At 45.8% G+C, this 23,386-nt stretch overlaps 1 protein-coding gene across 3 annotated transcripts; it reads left to right on the top strand.

Annotated features, from left to right (window-relative positions):
- Positions 1-1,728: 1,728 nt before the first annotated feature.
- On the top strand, positions 1,729-20,297 carry LOC132373218 (keratin, type II cytoskeletal 6A-like). Of its 3 annotated transcripts, XM_059935946.1 has the most exons (10): positions 1,729-2,277; positions 3,260-3,474; positions 3,818-3,878; positions 4,023-4,118; positions 4,244-4,408; positions 4,887-5,012; positions 5,838-6,058; positions 6,278-6,312; positions 6,426-6,472; positions 19,667-20,297. In XM_059935946.1, exons 1-10 carry the CDS (start codon positions 1,738-1,740, stop codon positions 19,907-19,909), a joined length of 1,749 nt encoding a protein of 582 aa, XP_059791929.1. In that variant the 5' UTR covers positions 1,729-1,737; the 3' UTR covers positions 19,910-20,297. The 3 variants fall into 3 exon arrangements, with proteins under 3 accessions (XP_059791929.1, XP_059791927.1, XP_059791928.1); XM_059935944.1 differs by lacking the exon at positions 19,667-20,297 and having other exon boundaries at positions 6,426-7,067; XM_059935945.1 differs by lacking the exons at positions 1,729-2,277; positions 3,260-3,474; positions 3,818-3,878; ... (4 more) ...; positions 6,278-6,312; positions 6,426-6,472 and adding exons at positions 14,959-15,507; positions 16,490-16,704; positions 17,048-17,108; ... (3 more) ...; positions 19,068-19,288; positions 19,508-19,542 and having other exon boundaries at positions 19,656-20,297.
- Positions 20,298-23,386: the final 3,089 nt, after the last annotated feature.

The following is a 23,386-nucleotide window of genomic DNA, read 5'->3' as shown; positions in this document are numbered from 1 at the left end:
AACAGAAAAAAGTGACAAAGATTATTACCGAAAAGGCAATGAAATAAACACCACGGTGAAATAAGAGAACAAAGGGGCAATAGAGTGAGAAATAAAAGATGATAGTATTAGTTGATAGAGCTCAGAAAAGGAGCAGAGAAGAAAGATAAAGCCACAATAGAAAGGAAGGCCAAGCTGAAAGCAGCATAAGACGTTGCTGATGCACAGCAATGGACCACAGGTAAAGGTGGAGAAAACAGCCTGTAGGAAATAGCATGAGAATCGCGTGAAAACATAGATATGGAGGCAAAGTACATACAGCGTGAGTGCAACTGCAAAAGGGAATATATACGTGTGTTTCATATATACCTGTATGTATATATTCAATGTATATGCTCGCATGCATCACACATGCCCCAGGAAAAACACAGAAACATATCGAAGTGACGTGACTACAAGGATACACAGGGAAGTGGCAACACTGCTTTGTCTTCCTAGACAGGAGTGGGGAATGATCTTGAGCATGTAATTGTTTCCTTAACCATGTATTACTTGTTTAATTTTTCACTTAATAAGTAGGTGTGTAAATATCAATATTCAGTATATAAATAGGCATTCTATGACATCTGTATCTGTAATGTTTAAATAGCTAGCTTATTAAGCTTCTAGTTTGAACTGTCAGTTTACAGGATACACAAAGGACACGAGATCACGCTAAGTAAGATAACATGACTATGCAAATGCACAGGACAAATAACCTGTTTTTTATTTTTTATCACAAATAAACTGCAAGTGGAAAAGCGGAGGGGGATTTAATGACTTCAATGATTTTACAGACATATTACTTTAAAGACATATCACCGAAATACAAAATGTATGGAACTTATTAGGATCCTGATTTGGACAACCAAAACTTAAAATATAAATAACACAAACGGATTTAGTTCAAGATTGAAGAGACACTCCTTAATGTTAATGAATGCATAAATATTAAGGATATATAAATGGCATTTGGTTATGTAGTTAAAAGAGTACCTCATTTACAAAATAAATGTTGAATTATATACTAAAGAAATGATATGATCTCTGGGATTTGCTTTTGAATATTTTAAGATTGATAGGGAATTGGGTGGGAGTATAGAAGAAATAAGGCTGACCATGAGTTAATAATTTGTATAAAATCCAGTGACAGATATACAGAGGCCCATTATATTGTAAATCTACGTATCTAGCTGTGGGAAATTTGTAATGAAAGCAAAAATAAGTCATGTTTAACTTCTGCAATCAGTGAAAACGCTACTAATTATAGGTAAGGGATAAGCAATAGGTTATTTTGACCTCCAGGATTTCTGCCTTGTGGGTGAAACACCAGGCGAGAAGATCCTCAGTGCATTTCATACACGAGCGTAACATGGAGAACCTTTGTGTGAGTCAGTGACTAACTCCCAGCTAAGTGAATTCAGACTAGTCTTATTGTACTGAGAGCACTCAAAGCTGGAAGGCAGGAGAACTTTTCCCTGACTAAAGGAAACCTCAAATGCGATCTTCAGATTTCATAACTTTTCTAATAAAGCCCATGTGATCTCACTGTTGGTAAAGCCCAGCCTTTCCAACCTGCAGGCTCGCCTTCCGGCACTGAGCCCAGCCCATTTTCTCCATATATAAGCCACTGCTGGCAACCTCGTCTCACCAGTCTGCTCCTCTCAGCTCTACCCTCCACCTCTCACGCCCTCCTCAGCCTCTTCGACTTCAGGAACCATGACTTCCAAATCCACCGTGAAGAGCCAAAGCAGCAGCTGCCGTGTCTTCAGTGCCGGCTCAGCCAGAGTCCCTGGGGTCAGCCACTCTGGCTTCAGCAGCGTGCCCGTGTCCCACTCCAGGGGCAGTGGTGGGCTCGCTGGAGTGGGTGGAGGAGCTGGCTTTGGCAGCCGCAGCCTCTATGGCGTGGGGGGCTCCAAGAGGATCTCCCTCGGAGAGGTCGGCTGTGTCTACCGTGGTGGATATGGCGGCAGCGCTGGAGGCGGCTATAGCGTTGGAGGTGGAGCTGGGAGTGGATTTGGTTCTGGCAGTGGAGCTAGTGGTGGTTTTGGGCTCGGTGGTGGAGCTGGCTTTGGTATTGGCTACTGGGGCCCTGGCATACCCGTCTGTCCCCCTGGAGGCATCCAAGAGGTCACCATCAACCAGAGTCTCCTGACTCCCCTCAACCTGCAAATTGACCCCACCATCCAGCGAATCAAGACTGAGGAGCGGGAACAGATCAAGACCCTCAACAACAGGTTCGCCTCCTTCATCGACAAGGTGAGCCGGGAGCACCTGCCCTCCACTGGGATTTCAGAGTCCCCAGTGGAGTGACGCAACCAACGTCCTACGAGGGGGAGCCTCGGCAGAGAGGGAGGAGGGGACTCGGGCTAGCTCTCCACTGGGATGCAGGATAGGCTCCATGTGGACCACAGGTAGAAGGTGATAAAAATCATTTACAGCTGCTGATCCCTTAAATGTCTTCATTCCTGCCTGGGAAGCATTCTCCACTCTTGATAACCCTCAAGCAAAGGAAAGGAACTGAGAGAATGGAATGAGTTCGCTTGATCTTCTGAAGGGTCTAAGAAATTAAAAGGGAATTACAGTGGAAACTGCACTTGAGCCTTAGTTGGGGTGGTGGCGGGGAAGGAAAGAAGATAAAAACCCAAAGGAAATGTCAGGAAAAAAGACTCAGAAACAGGTATATGTGCATAAAAATACTTAACTTGTAGAACCAGATCATGAGCATTAAGGGAGCTTGTTTTAGAGGGACTCATGCACTAGATGGGAAAGAAGATTAAATCCAATCATCAATAGGGTTGGAATTTAACCATTAGATTCTAAACATTTGACATCCCTTTAGCTGAGTTACACTCTATAAAATAACTCTGTGCAATATACGAGAGAAATACTCTTTTAAAGTACATTTGTGATTGTGCTTATCAAGAGGAAGAAAAGAAATGTTGAAAGTCACTGACTGACAGGCTCCGTAATGGAGAAGAGGGACTGTCTGATAGCTCCCTGGGGAAACGTGGCCAGTGAGATCTGTGTGGTGTGAAGGCAAACAGTCAGGGGCGCAGCACTGTCAGCCTGAGCCGCTGTGTGCGCTCTGGAGTAGCCCAGCACCACGGGGACCACCAGATCTGCTAGGGCACAGTCAACCCACCTCTCTTCCTGCCTGCCTTCCTTCCTTCCTTCCTTCCTTCCTCCCTTCCTTCCTTCTTTCCTTTGTTGCACAAATAACCATCTTGTCTTCCTCCAGGTCCGATTCCTGGAGCAGCAAAACAAGGTCCTGGAAACCAAGTGGACCCTGCTGCAGGAGCAGGGCACCAAGACCGTGAGGCAGGACCTGGAGCCTTTGTTCGAGCAGTACATCTACAATCTCAGGACACAGCTGGACAGCCTTGTCACGGAGAGAAGCCGCCTGGACTCCGAGTTCAGGGGGATGCAGGACACTGTAGAGGACTTCAAGAAGAAGTGAGTTACAGGAGAGAAAAGGGCTCAGCTTCCTGAAGCCCACGCTTCAAGTCTATTAGATGACCAGGTCCAAGTGAGGGCATGGTTCTTAGTAAAACATGTCCATGGAAACGAAACCACAATTCTTGCCTAAACACAAACCCCGAAGAACAAAAGGGCCAGACAGGTGGATGGGGAGAGTAAAGATGTAAACAATTGAGGGACCACAGAATTCGTCTTTTAGGCTTACTGGCAGGAAAGCTCCATTTGGATATATCCATTGTGGGAAGTTGGGGTCCCAGGCTGCCTTTTCTGTATAACCTTCACCACTGACTCAATTAGGCTTTACCCTTTCTAATTCCAGATATGAAGATGAAATCAACAGGCGCATGTCAGCAGAGCATGAATTTGTGAATCTGAAGAAGGTGAGATGAGTAAGATGAGGGGTTCATGTTTCTTTGCCGAAGGAGAGGACTCTGAGAAAAGAATAATCGGGGAGATTAAAGGAGGAGCAGACTGGGAAGGAGGGCTCGGCTCATCTGATCCCAAGTTGTTGGCTTCTTCCCCAGGATGTGGACACTGCTTACATGAATAAGGTTGAACTAGAAACCAAGGCAGACGCTCTCATAGATGAGATCAACTTCCTCAGAGCCCTCTATGAAGCAGTAAGCATCTTTCCACACTCTGTTTTATTGACTCTAAAGAGATTTGCAAAAATGGAAAATCTTAGGCTTGGGTACCTCTGTAAACGTCATGGGAAAAGGGGATCTGACGATCTCTTGTTGTGCAGGAACTGGCTCAGATGCAAACCCACATCTCAGACACGTCTGTGGTCCTCTCCATGGACAACAACCGCACCCTGGACCTGGACAGCATCATCGCTGAAGTCAAAGCGCAATATGAGGTGATCGCTTGCAGGAGCCGGGAAGAGGCTGAGTGCTGGTACAAGTGCAAGGTGAGCAGTGAGGGGGAAGCTGGAGAAGAAACCCTGTGCCTCCCCGCTGGAGACCAGCAAGGCTTCCCGAGACTTCACTCAGGAAATCTCCATCTAGGAAGCGGGGGTCCTCTCAATGGACGTGTACCCTGAACCAACAGAGTAGGTCTTTACAGTATTTATGTCCACGTCTAGTAAGTCAAAGAACCTAAATGTAGGACAAAAGCTACCGTAGATAAAGACCAAGGGATCTTTGCTTTAGCTTCACCCCAATGCTGGTTCTCAGAAACAGTACAGAGGATGTTCTGGTCCTGAAGAGAACCAGGCAGTCAGTGGTCCTACCAAGGATGGTGTGTGATGGGTGTACAGTGTCCATGACCTTGTAACACCAATTTTCTTAAAACGCCTTGTGGACAAACCATTCGTTTCGATTTGTGAAAACCTTGATTAGTGTCCTGTGAAGCCCATGGACACCACCCTCTCTCCCTCTGGTTTACAGTACGAGGAGCTGCAGTTGACGGCGGGCAGACACGGGGACGACCTGCGCAACACCAAGCAGGAGATCACTGAGATCAACCGCATGATCCAGAGGCTGAGATCTGAGATCGACCACGTCAAGAAGCAGGTATGGTGGGGACCATGGAGGAGAAAAGCATCCTTTCCTTCCTAGGCCACCAGGGACCATCTACCACCATGTAGGGAATTCCTGGGCACTGAGGGAACAGCAGGGAGGGGAGGACATGTACTTCCTCCCTTAGTGAGTTCCCACAAGTTAGAGAGATGGATCCCAACCCAAGAGCAGGAAACAATTGCATGACAGGACCAATCCCAACTGGTCAGCGGTACAAAGATACAGTCTTGAGGCACTGAAATGAGATTCCATAAGAGGAATGATTGATTTGGGAATGCAAGACACAAGTTGGCAAAGAAAAGGTCAGGCCAGAAAGTGTGAGGAAGATTGCTGCAAATATGCTCAGATTCCATGTGAAAAAGAAGCTGAGAAAAGACACAGGACAAATGAGGGTTTTCCAAACATGTGAAGTGGAAGGAAGGCAAGGTCGCAACAGTTTCAAGTGAAATCATCTCCTCACTGTGGGTGTCTGTGGTTCTGTGTGAGTTCGTGTGCATCCACATGAACTTACCCAAACTGTCCACATGCAGAAGAAGCCAGTGGGTCCATTTCTTCCAATGTCCCCTGGTCTTGGGTCTGCTGTAGTATCTTCCAGCAGTCACCACCTCCATCCTCATTAGGGTGGTTAACACAGAAGTGCATAGGGAGCTCCTAGACTAGTTCAGGTTTGCAGAATGGAAAAAGACTGGACAAAAAGAATCAAACGTCCTTTTCCATGGAATCTGGGCTCTAGAGCTCTTCCTCACTGGGAAAGAAGAACCATGCTTCGTCTCCTCAGGAGTCCAGATTGCAGGTTCATCTGCCCATCTTCCCCTCTAGTGCGCCAACCTGCAATCCGCCATCGCCGATGCTGAGCAGCGTGGGGAGCTGGCCCTCAGGGACGCCAAGAACAAGCTGGCCGAGCTGGAGAACGCCCTGCAGAAGGCCAAGCAGGATATGGCGCAGCTAGTGAAGGACTACCAGGAGCTCATGAATGTCAAGCTGTCTCTGGACGTGGAGATCGCCACCTACAGGAAGCTGCTGGAAGGCGAGGAGTGCAGGTGAGTAACTCACACAACCTCCTCAAACATCTGGGTCCATGTCCAAGGTGTCCAGCCAGTGAGCACCAGTGGAAGGCGCTCTAGTCGTGACCATAATGCCACTCCCAGAAAAGCACTTAGAAGGCACGTTCCCCATGGGCTCTCCTCACGCCCAAGCTTCCCACGCTGGTCCAGCTCTGGCTCTGAGGTCTCATGATGGCTGTGTCTCCTCTCTCCTAGGCTGAATGGGGAAGGCGTTGGACAAGTCAACATCTGTAAGTACCTTCACTTGCCTCCCTCCCTTGCCCTTGTGCTCTTCTGACTGGACTCTGTGTGGCAGAGTGAGCTCACCATGTCTTGTCATGGCCTTGTCCCCTTGCCTCTCCAGCCGTGGTACAGTCCACCGTCTCCAGTGGCTATGGCGGTGCCGGCGGTGTCAGCGGCGGCTTAGGCCTGGGCGGAGGCGGTGGCTACTCCTACAGCAGTGGTCACGGCATTGGAGGTGGCTTCAGTTCCGGAGGTGGCTTCAGTTCCGGCAGTGGCAGAGCCATAGGGGGTGGCCTCAGCTCCTCCGGGGGCAGCAGTTCCGCCATCAAATACACCACCACCTCCTCCTCCAGCAGGAAGGGCTACAGGCATTGAACACCTGCCATGGGCTCGGGGTCCCACAGTGTCTCAGGCTCCCTCTCCAGCTTCACTGCCCTTTCCTCCAGTTGCTTCCTCTCTCCTGCTTCTTTCTTCTCTTACTCCTTGAGCTCGAACTGAAGTTGCTGAGTGCCCTCATGTCCTCTCCGCCAACACCTGCCGCATCTGAGCTTCCATTGCTCACCATCGGAAGGTCACTGTCTGGGTCCTACTCCAGAACAGGGCAATGCCCCTAGCTTTCCACTGGCCCAGTATGTCCCATCTCACAGGTGTTGTGTTCCTCCCTTGCAGCGATCATGAAAGCACAAGTGACTAGTTCTATGATGTACGGGGGTCTCTATCCCTGTGATGCTTCCTCTGCTCTTTGCTCACTTGGATTGCTAAATAAAGCAGATTTATACTATAATGCGTGGTTTCATATTGCCTTGCTTTGTTCCCAATGGTTCTTGCGGTTTTCACCGGGCAAATGCCTTTTCAGGAACGAAGCGTACTCCCAATCCCCATGCGCTTCACCCCCCTCCTTTAGAGAACTTCGACAAACAGCCACTTAGCATCCGGATGCTCAGGAGTCCTCAGAGAACAGTTTGGCAAGTGAAGCGGGAGGGAGCAGGTTCATCATCATAGTAAAGTCTGTTTTCACTGCCCTGACCAGGTGCCAGCAGATTCGTTTCTCTGACTTGGTCTCTAACACTCTACCTCCTCCTGCCCCAGTTGACACCCATACTCCCCAGAGAATCATATTGCAGTCCAAGTAGATCAGAAGGACATTGACTAGAGAGTAAGATATTTGATTTGTCCTTAGACAGGCCTCATGACCAAGAAACTTGCCTGGCAACGTGTATCAGGAGTAATTTAAATGTACATACTTCTGAACTGAAATTATGCTTCGAGCAATGTGTGCTGAGGAAATAGGACAAATGCAGGAAGTTGTACTTCATGGTTGTCAATCCCAGTAATCCTTTCGACAGGGAAAAATTGGAAACACTGGGCAAATTCAGCATCCAAGGACTCAGACACAAAGCACAGGTGGTGATTTTTTGAAGTGTGGAGGCAAAGTAAGAATGGAAATGCCTTCTTCCTTACCACATAATCCTCTCACAGAGCCTCAAAGAAGTAGAGTCCTTGCTGCTCCAAAGAGATAGCCCTGCATCCTCTCTCAGCTGTGCCCTGGCTTCCTTTGACTTCTACAAATGGGTAATGGAAAACTCAGGATACAGTGCAAGGTTGGTCTGTCAACATCTTCCTGAGGGCCAGTCACTTTTGCCAGTCTCTGTTCTGTCCATGTTCCTAATCCCAGGTTTTTTCTCTGGAGAATTCTGCCTTATACCATTAGGAATGAAAGTTCCCTTGTTAGGAATCCAGGAGAAATGACTGAGTCTAGGAATGGGGTGGAATATATACATAAGATGATCCTGCAGCATCTTTCAGGGCCAAGAAGTAAAGAAATAATCAAAAAGACCCTGTAAGAGCTCCTGATAGACAAATTGGAACAACTTGAGCCATAAATAAATAGATAGACAAATAAATAATGTACTGGATTATAACCCAAATTATGAAATAATTATTCATGGTCCCCACTGACGTGGATAAGGGATTGACTAAATTGATTAATAAGGGATGGCTGACAACTCTTAGGCAGAAGAATTTCATTTAGTTACATAGGTGCTCCCCAATCAAGGAAGGAGTGAAGAACTGCTCCCCCCTAAGTGTGGGCTGTGCACAATGACTTCCTTGCAAAGAGCACAGTCTAAAAATGGGGGAAAAGAGTAACTTTACCGTCAAGAAATCAATCAAGCACTTCCTCAGCCAGGTGATCAAGGGTAACACCGACAGTAGTAAGTCTGGTTCATAGCAAGTACCCTGGATATGATGTGATGAGAAGGGCACACGTCATCTCTGTGGTCTTCCTCCCAAACACCATAACTCCAGCCTATTCATGAGGCAACATCAGCCAAAGCCCAATTGTGGACATCTGCAGAACACCTGGGCAGAGTTCCCCAAAACTTTCAAGGTCATTAAGACAAGGAAAACCTGACAAACCGTGTTAGCCAAGAAGGAGACACAATGACTAAATGGAAAGTGGTACCATGGATGATACCCTAGAACAGAAAAAAGAATATTGGGCAAAAGGTAAGGAAATCCAAATGAAGTATAGACTAGTTAATAGTAATATATTTATATTGTTTCCTTCATTGTGAGAAATATAACTAAAGTGAGGTATTAATAATAGGGGGAATGAATGTGTATTGTATACAGACCTCTTTGGACTATCTTCACAATTTTTTGTAAATCTACAACTATTCTGAAATTAAAAGTTTATTACGAAAAACACTTAAAGCGTGGGGCTCAAAGTAACATCTGTATTTTTCACTAAACTAATTTTGTACACAACATTATGAAACAAGTAAGGGAGAGAAAGAGACAGAATCACAAAGGAACACAAAGACGGTTGCAGGGCCAGAGATACAGAGAAATCACTGAAGAACTAACGCTACAACAGTAAAGTTCATCATCTCAAGCTGGCGTTAACTCTAGTAAAGTGTCTTTCTTTTACGATGTGTACTTTCTAAATTTTTTGGTGTTGAACATGTGTCATTTCAAAAGAGAAAGTGTGTTCCCCACGATGTCCTCATTGTATGACATCTGAGATTAAACGCGGTTACCCTTTTTGGTACTAAGGAAGGAAAGATTCAGTCTCTAGGTTAAGCTCCCTGAGATTAAACCATTCCGATTGATTTCCTTTGCCCACTGAGGACTGAATAAGAGGAAACGTATTTCTTTCGCAAGAGCAAAGACGTGTTTTTGAGTCAAGGAAGGACTCGGCAGTACTGACGGTCCTTAGATACTGGATTTGACTCCTAAGGAGGTTAGCCAATTGCCTCCTCCTGTATGGAGTCCATGTACCTGGGAAATATAGGAAATACATTTTAAAAATAACAACCTCCAATAGAAAAACATTCTCCAGTTAGAGGCTGTATCCAAAGTTCACCTTACCTGAATCCTCTGTGATTCAGAATGATCACTTGTGAGCCATAGCACGTGGATTCTAGCTGCATGGGCTAGAATGGCCAGTACAGCCCAGTGCATGGGATCCCAGCTCACGGTGGGGGCATGGGGTGCAGAAGAGCCAGAGGAGGGAACGTTTCTACAGGTGCTGAGAGCAGGCTGCTCTTCTCTGCGCTGCTCCGTGCTCCCAGAGTCATCCCTACAGAATCCCTTGCTAGCTAACTCTTCATTGTACTTGGCCTTGAGAAAAGCTGACGGTAGATCCCAGGATGGGAGGAGAAAGGGCTTGAGGAGTTCTTCTCGAACAGCAGCTGGATTCCTTTAACCATGAGTTTTGCTGGGCAGTGCCTTCTCCTCAATGCTCTTACTTCCTGGACTCCAGGGGTGTCCCTTTAGCACTAGAAAGTGAGTGGCAGAGGAAAACCATCCTCTTGAGGTCTCGGAGGCCGGTCCACTCAGATGTGCCATTTTCCCCAACACTCTTACTGTCCCCAACCTCCTCGTGCACCTATAGAACCCCCTTCTTTAACCCCACTGCCATCTGTATCTGTCCTCCCTCCCTTAAGAAACTCCTCTCCATCAAATGTAGTAATGGAAAACCGTTCCTTCCTGCTTCTGTTTGAAACTGCAAGGCTAGAATTTATCTGGATTCTTATGAAGGTTTTCCTTCATCCCGCGTTTCTATCTCTCCATTCCTCTTGCCTAATCCGAGTTTCTTCATAGCACTTGCAGGGTGTAGCCACGAAGAAATCAGAAACGGCATTTAATAGCCCTCTTTTTCGTAATAATATTGGTACTGTTAGTTTGACACTATCATAGGTTTGTTGTAGGATAAAGCAAATAAGTAATATGTCATTCAGAGCTCAGCTTTTCAGAGTGAGTAAAAGAAATACAGGTAGAAAATCATCCTGTATTCTATTTGAATTGGAAATATCAGTATCAACTTCTGATTTGAGTACCTTTCAATTATATTTTTACATTTTTCTTAGCTCTATCCATTGAAAAGTCTTCAAAGCAAGAGTAACCCAGTAACAATGAGCACCCGTAGCATGCAAATTTTAGCTTGTGAATATCATTTCTCAATAAAAGGTACCAGAGCGACTCCCAGAAATGGCTGTTTCCATGTCTGTTGCAAGATAAGTACAAGGTAGCCTTGAGACATCTCGTCCCCGTCAACAAGGAAGCTTGCAAAGTCCAATGCGTTTCTGTCAAAAGGACACAGAAGCCAATCTGAGGAGCTCCCATTGGCCTAAAATGGACAGTTTCAGCACCAAAAGGATTAATGCCTGCCATGGACTCAAACATATCAAATATATTTTTTGAACTGTGAATTTATAATTATACAAAACCCAAAAAACAAACAAACAAACAATAACTTTCTTTATTACACTTGGAAATTGCTGGGCTGCCAACCCACTATTCTAAAATTGCAAAATAAAGAGAAAGAAGCACTTCTTCTGCCTTTCCTGTATCAATTAAATACATATTAGGTTATCTACAAAGGAAACCATGACAATGCCTTCCTTACAGATGACTGCCAGGTGATAAATGCAGAGGCAGGATGTTAAATTAATAAGTTACCAGTGTGCATCCCCTCATGAAATAGTCAATTGGAGAGTTGATCAATGAATATTAAAATATTAGATGACAAATTTATTGGACACTTTTTAATGGAGGGTTAAGGCTGGAACTATGGATATACCTGGATCAGTCTTAACATCACTAAATTGAACACCTTGTATTATATGCCTCATGATCTGATGCAATACGGGGCACACAGCACCAGCTGGGACATAATCTTGCCTGAAACAATGGAACTAAATCTAATCAACTCTAATATAACTAGTACCGAGGAAAAACCGGCGTTAGAAGTTACGTGGCACCAACAGAAACAATGAGCCAAATCCAGAATGTAGCCACTCTAGAGAAAAAAACAATTTCTCCACAAATCAGTGGTATATAAAAGAAAACAATGGAATCTATTACAGAATGAAAGAAGCTTAAGAGAACCACCAGTCCAATGCAATATGTGAATCTAGTTAGGATGTTGCTTCAAGCAAACCAGCATAAAAAGACATCTTTGAGATAATCAGAGAAGTATGAACATAAATGAGTATTAGGTTTCATTAAGAAGTGACTGTTGCTCATGATCGATATAAAACTGTTGTACAGTTAGATTTAAAAGTCCTTCTCAAGAACTTAGACATGCATGCAAATATTGACAAGTGAAATGACTTAATGTCTTAATTTCCTTGAAGATACATCAACTAAAGTAGAAGATTTCAATATAAGAAGTAGTGGAATTCGATGAGACAAGCTGAGAAATATGGATAAGTGTTTAATCTGGGGGATTGGTACATGGTGGTTTACATACTATTCTCTTTCATTGTATCTGTTGGGCTTTCAATGCTGCAAACTGTGATTAAGCAATAAAGGAGGTTCTTCCACTGAGGAGAGCACAAATACATTTTGGGATTAAATTTCTGATGTAAATACGATGGCTTGTAGAAAACTTTCAGGTGACTCTTATCATGGCTCAGGGAAGGGAGAGGCCCTGAGCACAATGATGTCTTCATTGAAGCCAATAGTTTCCATGCAGCGCGAGAAAGGAAAATTAATATTTTGAATTTCAATTATTGCTTAAAAGTTTAAAGGCTATATATATTGTAAATATAAATATATGAATGGGAGACTTCTGAATGTAGCCTAATGGAGGAAAGGAAGGCATTTCCCCTTCTCAGATATTATCTTAAAAGAAACAAGGAGAACAAGAAACGTAAAAGTAATCTCCACCCTCAACCCCCAAAAGGAAAACATCGTAAAGTCGTTCAAGCAAAAAAAAAAAAAAGAAAATAGAAAACTCTTCTCACAGAAAGAAAGAAATCAAACACAGTTGTTGGGAAACTGCGAGAGAAGATGCTCTCAGGGCAGATCTCAGAAAATCCAGTGAAGAACACTCTTGAGAACAAACAAATCAAAACGAAACAATGTGGTGACCACAGAGGGACAGCACACAAAGTTAACCCCGAGGTTTTCCTACTGCCAGGCACTGCTGACTCATGTAACTCCTACTGTGTGAATGTGAAGAACACATCCTCAGGTGCAAATCCAAGAATCGCTGGTTTGCAACAGTCAGAAGTGGGTGTGTGTGTTCCAGGGAGGACCCATTTGCCATGAAGTTTCAAGACCCAGTGAAGGTAGGGTTGAGTAAGGGATCAGAGGCAAGGCCTATTGGCAACAGGTTGTCGGGGAAGCAAAGAAGACGGAGACTGAACTGCGAGCCACGCCGCAGCCATCTTCCTTCCTTGGCTTCGTCTAATTAAAATTAAAAGAATTATTCACACAGCCTGTGCCATAATGAGAATTCCTGTTAGCCTGGTTGCAGCCTGGCCCCTCCTCCCAGAATACTGTCTGCAAAAGACAGGTGCAGAAGGAGCTCGCCTCTTTCAAAGATGAGCCCTCGTTAGAAAGGAACCATTCCAGGCCCCACGAAGGACACTTTACATTGAAAGAGAAAAACAAGAGGCACTTAGAAAACACTCAACAGAAAAAAGTGACAAAGATTATTACCGAAAAGGCAATGAAATAAACACCACGGTGAAATAAGAGAACAAAGGGGCAATAGAGTGAGAAATAAAAGATGATAGTATTAGTTGATAGAGCTCAGAAAAGGAGCAGAGAAGAAAGATAAAGCCACAATAGAAAGGAAGGCCAAGCTGAAAGCAGCATAAGACGTTGCTGATGCACAGCAATGGACCACAGGTAAAGGTGGAGAAAACAGCCTGTAGGAAATAGCATGAGAATCGCGTGAAAACATAGATATGGAGGCAAAGTACATACAGCGTGAGTGCAACTGCAAAAGGGAATATATACGTGTGTTTCATATATACCTGTATGTATATATTCAATGTATATGCTCGCATGCATCACACATGCCCCAGGAAAAACACAGAAACATATCGAAGTGACGTGACTACAAGGATACACAGGGAAGTGGCAACACTGCTTTGTCTTCCTAGACAGGAGTGGGGAATGATCTTGAGCATGTAATTGTTTCCTTAACCATGTATTACTTGTTTAATTTTTCACTTAATAAGTAGGTGTGTAAATATCAATATTCAGTATATAAATAGGCATTCTATGACATCTGTATCTGTAATGTTTAAATAGCTAGCTTATTAAGCTTCTAGTTTGAACTGTCAGTTTACAGGATACACAAAGGACACGAGATCACGCTAAGTAAGATAACATGACTATGCAAATGCACAGGACAAATAACCTGTTTTTTATTTTTTATCACAAATAAACTGCAAGTGGAAAAGCGGAGGGGGATTTAATGACTTCAATGATTTTACAGACATATTACTTTAAAGACATATCACCGAAATACAAAATGTATGGAACTTATTAGGATCCTGATTTGGACAACCAAAACTTAAAATATAAATAACACAAACGGATTTAGTTCAAGATTGAAGAGACACTCCTTAATGTTAATGAATGCATAAATATTAAGGATATATAAATGGCATTTGGTTATGTAGTTAAAAGAGTACCTCATTTACAAAATAAATGTTGAATTATATACTAAAGAAATGATATGATCTCTGGGATTTGCTTTTGAATATTTTAAGATTGATAGGGAATTGGGTGGGAGTATAGAAGAAATAAGGCTGACCATGAGTTAATAATTTGTATAAAATCCAGTGACAGATATACAGAGGCCCATTATATTGTAAATCTACGTATCTAGCTGTGGGAAATTTGTAATGAAAGCAAAAATAAGTCATGTTTAACTTCTGCAATCAGTGAAAACGCTACTAATTATAGGTAAGGGATAAGCAATAGGTTATTTTGACCTCCAGGATTTCTGCCTTGTGGGTGAAACACCAGGCGAGAAGATCCTCAGTGCATTTCATACACGAGCGTAACATGGAGAACCTTTGTGTGAGTCAGTGACTAACTCCCAGCTAAGTGAATTCAGACTAGTCTTATTGTACTGAGAGCACTCAAAGCTGGAAGGCAGGAGAACTTTTCCCTGACTAAAGGAAACCTCAAATGCGATCTTCAGATTTCATAACTTTTCTAATAAAGCCCATGTGATCTCACTGTTGGTAAAGCCCAGCCTTTCCAACCTGCAGGCTCGCCTTCCGGCACTGAGCCCAGCCCATTTTCTCCATATATAAGCCACTGCTGGCAACCTCGTCTCACCAGTCTGCTCCTCTCAGCTCTACCCTCCACCTCTCACGCCCTCCTCAGCCTCTTCGACTTCAGGAACCATGACTTCCAAATCCACCGTGAAGAGCCAAAGCAGCAGCTGCCGTGTCTTCAGTGCCGGCTCAGCCAGAGTCCCTGGGGTCAGCCACTCTGGCTTCAGCAGCGTGCCCGTGTCCCACTCCAGGGGCAGTGGTGGGCTCGCTGGAGTGGGTGGAGGAGCTGGCTTTGGCAGCCGCAGCCTCTATGGCGTGGGGGGCTCCAAGAGGATCTCCCTCGGAGAGGTCGGCTGTGTCTACCGTGGTGGATATGGCGGCAGCGCTGGAGGCGGCTATAGCGTTGGAGGTGGAGCTGGGAGTGGATTTGGTTCTGGCAGTGGAGCTAGTGGTGGTTTTGGGCTCGGTGGTGGAGCTGGCTTTGGTATTGGCTACTGGGGCCCTGGCATACCCGTCTGTCCCCCTGGAGGCATCCAAGAGGTCACCATCAACCAGAGTCTCCTGACTCCCCTCAACCTGCAAATTGACCCCACCATCCAGCGAATCAAGACTGAGGAGCGGGAACAGATCAAGACCCTCAACAACAGGTTCGCCTCCTTCATCGACAAGGTGAGCCGGGAGCACCTGCCCTCCACTGGGATTTCAGAGTCCCCAGTGGAGTGACGCAACCAACGTCCTACGAGGGGGAGCCTCGGCAGAGAGGGAGGAGGGGACTCGGGCTAGCTCTCCACTGGGATGCAGGATAGGCTCCATGTGGACCACAGCTAGAAGGTGATAAAAATCATTTACAGCTGCTGATCCCTTAAATGTCTTCATTCCTGCCTGGGAAGCATTCTCCACTCTTGATAACCCTCAAGCAAAGGAAAGGAACTGAGAGAATGGAATGAGTTCGCTTGATCTTCTGAAGGGTCTAAGAAATTAAAAGGGAATTACAGTGGAAACTGCACTTGAGCCTTAGTTGGGGTGGTGGCGGGGAAGGAAAGAAGATAAAAACCCAAAGGAAATGTCAGGAAAAAAGACTCAGAAACAGGTATATGTGCATAAAAATACTTAACTTGTAGAACCAGATCATGAGCATTAAGGGAGCTTGTTTTAGAGGGACTCATGCACTAGATGGGAAAGAAGATTAAATCCAATCATCAATAGGGTTGGAATTTAACCATTAGATTCTAAACATTTGACATCCCTTTAGCTGAGTTACACTCTATAAAATAACTCTGTGCAATATACGAGAGAAATACTCTTTTAAAGTACATTTGTGATTGTGCTTATCAAGAGGAAGAAAAGAAATGTTGAAAGTCACTGACTGACAGGCTCCGTAATGGAGAAGAGGGACTGTCTGATAGCTCCCTGGGGAAACGTGGCCAGTGAGATCTGTGTGGTGTGAAGGCAAACAGTCAGGGGCGCAGCACTGTCAGCCTGAGCCGCTGTGTGCGCTCTGGAGTAGCCCAGCACCACGGGGACCACCAGATCTGCTAGGGCACAGTCAACCCACCTCTCTTCCTGCCTGCCTTCCTTCCTTCCTTCCTTCCTTCCTCCCTTCCTTCCTTCTTTCCTTTGTTGCACAAATAACCATCTTGTCTTCCTCCAGGTCCGATTCCTGGAGCAGCAAAACAAGGTCCTGGAAACCAAGTGGACCCTGCTGCAGGAGCAGGGCACCAAGACCGTGAGGCAGGACCTGGAGCCTTTGTTCGAGCAGTACATCTACAATCTCAGGACACAGCTGGACAGCCTTGTCACGGAGAGAAGCCGCCTGGACTCCGAGTTCAGGGGGATGCAGGACACGGTAGAGGACTTCAAGAAGAAGTGAGTTACAGGAGAGAAAAGGGCTCAGCTTCCTGAAGCCCACGCTTCAAGTCTATTAGATGACCAGGTCCAAGTGAGGGCATGGTTCTTAGTAAAACATGTCCATGGAAACGAAACCACAATTCTTGCCTAAACACAAACCCCGAAGAACAAAAGGGCCAGACAGGTGGATGGGGAGAGTAAAGATGTAAACAATTGAGGGACCACAGAATTCGTCTTTTAGGCTTACTGGCAGGAAAGCTCCATTTGGATATATCCATTGTGGGAAGTTGGGGTCCCAGGCTGCCTTTTCTGTATAACCTTCACCACTGACTCAATTAGGCTTTACCCTTTCTAATTCCAGATATGAAGATGAAATCAACAGGCGCATGTCAGCAGAGCATGAATTTGTGAATCTGAAGAAGGTGAGATGAGTAAGATGAGGGGTTCATGTTTCTTTGCCGAAGGAGAGGACTCTGAGAAAAGAATAATCGGGGAGATTAAAGGAGGAGCAGACTGGGAAGGAGGGCTCGGCTCATCTGATCCCAAGTTGTTGGCTTCTTCCCCAGGATGTGGACACTGCTTACATGAATAAGGTTGAACTAGAAACCAAGGCAGACGCTCTCATAGATGAGATCAACTTCCTCAGAGCCCTCTATGAAGCAGTAAGCATCTTTCCACACTCTGTTTTATTGACTCTAAAGAGATTTGCAAAAATGGAAAATCTTAGGCTTGGGTACCTCTGTAAACGTCATGGGAAAAGGGGATCTGACGATCTCTTGTTGTGCAGGAACTGGCTCAGATGCAAACCCACATCTCAGACACGTCTGTGGTCCTCTCCATGGACAACAACCGCACCCTGGACCTGGACAGCATCATCGCTGAAGTCAAAGCGCAATATGAGGTGATCGCTTGCAGGAGCCGGGAAGAGGCTGAGTGCTGGTACAAGTGCAAGGTGAGCAGTGAGGGGGAAGCTGGAGAAGAAACCCTGTGCCTCCCCGCTGGAGACCAGCAAGGCTTCCCGAGACTTCACTCAGGAAATCTCCATCTAGGAAGCGGGGGTCCTCTCAATGGACGTGTACCCTGAACCAACAGAGTAGGTCTTTACAGTATTTATGTCCACGTCTAGTAAGTCAAAGAACCTAAATGTAGGACAAAAGCTACCGTAGATAAAGACCAAGGGATCTTTGCTTTAGCTTCACCCCAATGCTGGTTCTCAGAAACAGTACAGAGGATGTTCTGGTCCTGAAGAGAACCAGGCAGTCAGTGGTCCTACCAAGGATGGTGTGTGATGGGTGTACAGTGTCCATGACCTTGTAACACCAATTTTCTTAAAACGCCTTGTGGACAAACCATTCGTTTCGATTTGTGAAAACCTTGATTAGTGTCCTGTGAAGCCCATGGACACCACCCTCTCTCCCTCTGGTTTACAGTACGAGGAGCTGCAGTTGACGGCGGGCAGACACGGGGACGACCTGCGCAACACCAAGCAGGAGATCACTGAGATCAACCGCATGATCCAGAGGCTGAGATCTGAGATCGACCACGTCAAGAAGCAGGTATGGTGGGGACCATGGAGGAGAAAAGCATCCTTTCCTTCCTAGGCCACCAGGGACCATCTACCACCATGTAGGGAATTCCTGGGCACTGAGGGAACAGCAGGGAGGGGAGGACATGTACTTCCTCCCTTAGTGAGTTCCCACAAGTTAGAGAGATGGATCCCAACCCAAGAGCAGGAAACAATTGCATGACAGGACCAATCCCAACTGGTCAGCGGTACAAAGATACAGTCTTGAGGCACTGAAATGAGATTCCATAAGAGGAATGATTGATTTGGGAATGCAAGACACAAGTTGGCAAAGAAAAGGTCAGGCCAGAAAGTGTGAGGAAGATTGCTGCAAATATGCTCAGATTCCATGTGAAAAAGAAGCTGAGAAAAGACACAGGACAAATGAGGGTTTTCCAAACATGTGAAGTGGAAGGAAGGCAAGGTCGCAACAGTTTCAAGTGAAATCATCTCCTCACTGTGGGTGTCTGTGGTTCTGTGTGAGTTCGTGTGCATCCACATGAACTTACCCAAACTGTCCACATGCAGAAGAAGCCAGTGGGTCCATTTCTTCCAATGTCCCCTGGTCTTGGGTCTGCTGTAGTATCTTCCAGCAGTCACCACCTCCATCCTCATTAGGGTGGTTAACACAGAAGTGCATAGGGAGCTCCTAGACTAGTTCAGGTTTGCAGAATGGAAAAAGACTGGACAAAAAGAATCAAACGTCCTTTTCCATGGAATCTGGGCTCTAGAGCTCTTCCTCACTGGGAAAGAAGAACCATGCTTCGTCTCCTCAGGAGTCCAGATTGCAGGTTCATCTGCCCATCTTCCCCTCTAGTGCGCCAACCTGCAATCCGCCATCGCCGATGCTGAGCAGCGTGGGGAGCTGGCCCTCAGGGACGCCAAGAACAAGCTGGCCGAGCTGGAGAACGCCCTGCAGAAGGCCAAGCAGGATATGGCGCAGCTAGTGAAGGACTACCAGGAGCTCATGAATGTCAAGCTGTCTCTGGACGTGGAGATCGCCACCTACAGGAAGCTGCTGGAAGGCGAGGAGTGCAGGTGAGTAACTCACACAACCTCCTCAAACATCTGGGTCCATGTCCAAGGTGTCCAGCCAGTGAGCACCAGTGGAAGGCGCTCTAGTCGTGACCATAATGCCACTCCCAGAAAAGCACTTAGAAGGCACGTTCCCCATGGGCTCTCCTCACGCCCAAGCTTCCCACGCTGGTCCAGCTCTGGCTCTGAGGTCTCATGATGGCTGTGTCTCCTCTCTCCTAGGCTGAATGGGGAAGGCGTTGGACAAGTCAACATCTGTAAGTACCTTCACTTGCCTCCCTCCCTTGCCCTTGTGCTCTTCTGACTGGACTCTGTGTGGCAGAGTGAGCTCACCATGTCTTGTCATGGCCTTGTCCCCTTGCCTCTCCAGCCGTGGTACAGTCCACCGTCTCCAGTGGCTATGGCGGTGCCGGCGGTGTCAGCGGCGGCTTAGGCCTGGGCGGAGGCGGTGGCTACTCCTACAGCAGTGGTCACGGCATTGGAGGTGGCTTCAGTTCCGGAGGTGGCTTCAGTTCCGGCAGTGGCAGAGCCATAGGGGGTGGCCTCAGCTCCTCCGGGGGCAGCAGTTCCGCCATCAAATACACCACCACCTCCTCCTCCAGCAGGAAGGGCTACAGGCATTGAACACCTGCCATGGGCTCGGGGTCCCACAGTGTCTCAGGCTCCCTCTCCAGCTTCACTGCCCTTTCCTCCAGTTGCTTCCTCTCTCCTGCTTCTTTCTTCTCTTACTCCTTGAGCTCGAACTGAAGTTGCTGAGTGCCCTCATGTCCTCTCCGCCAACACCTGCCGCATCTGAGCTTCCATTGCTCACCATCGGAAGGTCACTGTCTGGGTCCTACTCCAGAACAGGGCAATGCCCCTAGCTTTCCACTGGCCCAGTATGTCCCATCTCACAGGTGTTGTGTTCCTCCCTTGCAGCGATCATGAAAGCACAAGTGACTAGTTCTATGATGTACGGGGGTCTCTATCCCTGTGATGCTTCCTCTGCTCTTTGCTCACTTGGATTGCTAAATAAAGCAGATTTATACTATAATGCGTGGTTTCATATTGCCTTGCTTTGTTCCCAATGGTTCTTGCGGTTTTCACCGGGCAAATGCCTTTTCAGGAACGAAGCGTACTCCCAATCCCCATGCGCTTCACCCCCCTCCTTTAGAGAACTTCGACAAACAGCCACTTAGCATCCGGATGCTCAGGAGTCCTCAGAGAACAGTTTGGCAAGTGAAGCGGGAGGGAGCAGGTTCATCATCATAGTAAAGTCTGTTTTCACTGCCCTGACCAGGTGCCAGCAGATTCGTTTCTCTGACTTGGTCTCTAACACTCTACCTCCTCCTGCCCCAGTTGACACCCATACTCCCCAGAGAATCATATTGCAGTCCAAGTAGATCAGAAGGACATTGACTAGAGAGTAAGATATTTGATTTGTCCTTAGACAGGCCTCATGACCAAGAAACTTGCCTGGCAACGTGTATCAGGAGTAATTTAAATGTACATACTTCTGAACTGAAATTATGCTTCGAGCAATGTGTGCTGAGGAAATAGGACAAATGCAGGAAGTTGTACTTCATGGTTGTCAATCCCAGTAATCCTTTCGACAGGGAAAAATTGGAAACACTGGGCAAATTCAGCATCCAAGGACTCAGACACAAAGCACAGGTGGTGATTTTTTGAAGTGTGGAGGCAAAGTAAGAATGGAAATGCCTTCTTCCTTACCACATAATCCTCTCACAGAGCCTCAAAGAAGTAGAGTCCTTGCTGCTCCAAAGAGATAGCCCTGCATCCTCTCTCAGCTGTGCCCTGGCTTCCTTTGACTTCTACAAATGGGTAATGGAAAACTCAGGATACAGTGCAAGGTTGGTCTGTCAACATCTTCCTGAGGGCCAGTCACTTTTGCCAGTCTCTGTTCTGTCCATGTTCCTAATCCCAGGTTTTTTCTCTGGAGAATTCTGCCTTATACCATTAGGAATGAAAGTTCCCTTGTTAGGAATCCAGGAGAAATGACTGAGTCTAGGAATGGGGTGGAATATATACATAAGATGATCCTGCAGCATCTTTCAGGGCCAAGAAGTAAAGAAATAATCAAAAAGACCCTGTAAGAGCTCCTGATAGACAAATTGGAACAACTTGAGCCATAAATAAATAGATAGACAAATAAATAATGTACTGGATTATAACCCAAATTATGAAATAATTATTCATGGTCCCCACTGACGTGGATAAGGGATTGACTAAATTGATTAATAAGGGATGGCTGACAACTCTTAGGCAGAAGAATTTCATTTAGTTACATAGGTGCTCCCCAATCAAGGAAGGAGTGAAGAACTGCTCCCCCCTAAGTGTGGGCTGTGCACAATGACTTCCTTGCAAAGAGCACAGTCTAAAAATGGGGGAAAAGAGTAACTTTACCGTCAAGAAATCAATCAAGCACTTCCTCAGCCAGGTGATCAAGGGTAACACCGACAGTAGTAAGTCTGGTTCATAGCAAGTACCCTGGATATGATGTGATGAGAAGGGCACACGTCATCTCTGTGGTCTTCCTCCCAAACACCATAACTCCAGCCTATTCATGAGGCAACATCAGCCAAAGCCCAATTGTGGACATCTGCAGAACACCTGGGCAGAGTTCCCCAAAACTTTCAAGGTCATTAAGACAAGGAAAACCTGACAAACCGTGTTAGCCAAGAAGGAGACACAATGACTAAATGGAAAGTGGTACCATGGATGATACCCTAGAACAGAAAAAAGAATATTGGGCAAAAGGTAAGGAAATCCAAATGAAGTATAGACTAGTTAATAGTAATATATTTATATTGTTTCCTTCATTGTGAGAAATATAACTAAAGTGAGGTATTAATAATAGGGGGAATGAATGTGTATTGTATACAGACCTCTTTGGACTATCTTCACAATTTTTTGTAAATCTACAACTATTCTGAAATTAAAAGTTTATTACGAAAAACACTTAAAGCGTGGGGCTCAAAGTAACATCTGTATTTTTCACTAAACTAATTTTGTACACAACATTATGAAACAAGTAAGGGAGAGAAAGAGACAGAATCACAAAGGAACACAAAGACGGTTGCAGGGCCAGAGATACAGAGAAATCACTGAAGAACTAACGCTACAACAGTAAAGTTCATCATCTCAAGCTGGCGTTAACTCTAGTAAAGTGTCTTTCTTTTACGATGTGTACTTTCTAAATTTTTTGGTGTTGAACATGTGTCATTTCAAAAGAGAAAGTGTGTTCCCCACGATGTCCTCATTGTATGACATCTGAGATTAAACGCGGTTACCCTTTTTGGTACTAAGGAAGGAAAGATTCAGTCTCTAGGTTAAGCTCCCTGAGATTAAACCATTCCGATTGATTTCCTTTGCCCACTGAGGACTGAATAAGAGGAAACGTATTTCTTTCGCAAGAGCAAAGACGTGTTTTTGAGTCAAGGAAGGACTCGGCAGTACTGACGGTCCTTAGATACTGGATTTGACTCCTAAGGAGGTTAGCCAATTGCCTCCTCCTGTATGGAGTCCATGTACCTGGGAAATATAGGAAATACATTTTAAAAATAACAACCTCCAATAGAAAAACATTCTCCAGTTAGAGGCTGTATCCAAAGTTCACCTTACCTGAATCCTCTGTGATTCAGAATGATCACTTGTGAGCCATAGCACGTGGATTCTAGCTGCATGGGCTAGAATGGCCAGTACAGCCCAGTGCATGGGATCCCAGCTCACGGTGGGGGCATGGGGTGCAGAAGAGCCAGAGGAGGGAACGTTTCTACAGGTGCTGAGAGCAGGCTGCTCTTCTCTGCGCTGCTCCGTGCTCCCAGAGTCATCCCTACAGAATCCCTTGCTAGCTAACTCTTCATTGTACTTGGCCTTGAGAAAAGCTGACGGTAGATCCCAGGATGGGAGGAGAAAGGGCTTGAGGAGTTCTTCTCGAACAGCAGCTGGATTCCTTTAACCATGAGTTTTGCTGGGCAGTGCCTTCTCCTCAATGCTCTTACTTCCTGGACTCCAGGGGTGTCCCTTTAGCACTAGAAAGTGAGTGGCAGAGGAAAACCATCCTCTTGAGGTCTCGGAGGCCGGTCCACTCAGATGTGCCAT

This window comes from Balaenoptera ricei, chromosome 10, assembly GCF_028023285.1.
Source record: "Balaenoptera ricei isolate mBalRic1 chromosome 10, mBalRic1.hap2, whole genome shotgun sequence".
Taxonomy (NCBI): Eukaryota; Metazoa; Chordata; class Mammalia; order Artiodactyla; family Balaenopteridae; genus Balaenoptera; species Balaenoptera ricei.
Note: the sequence above shows the minus strand (reverse complement) of the source record. Positions and strands in the feature narration are given on the sequence as shown.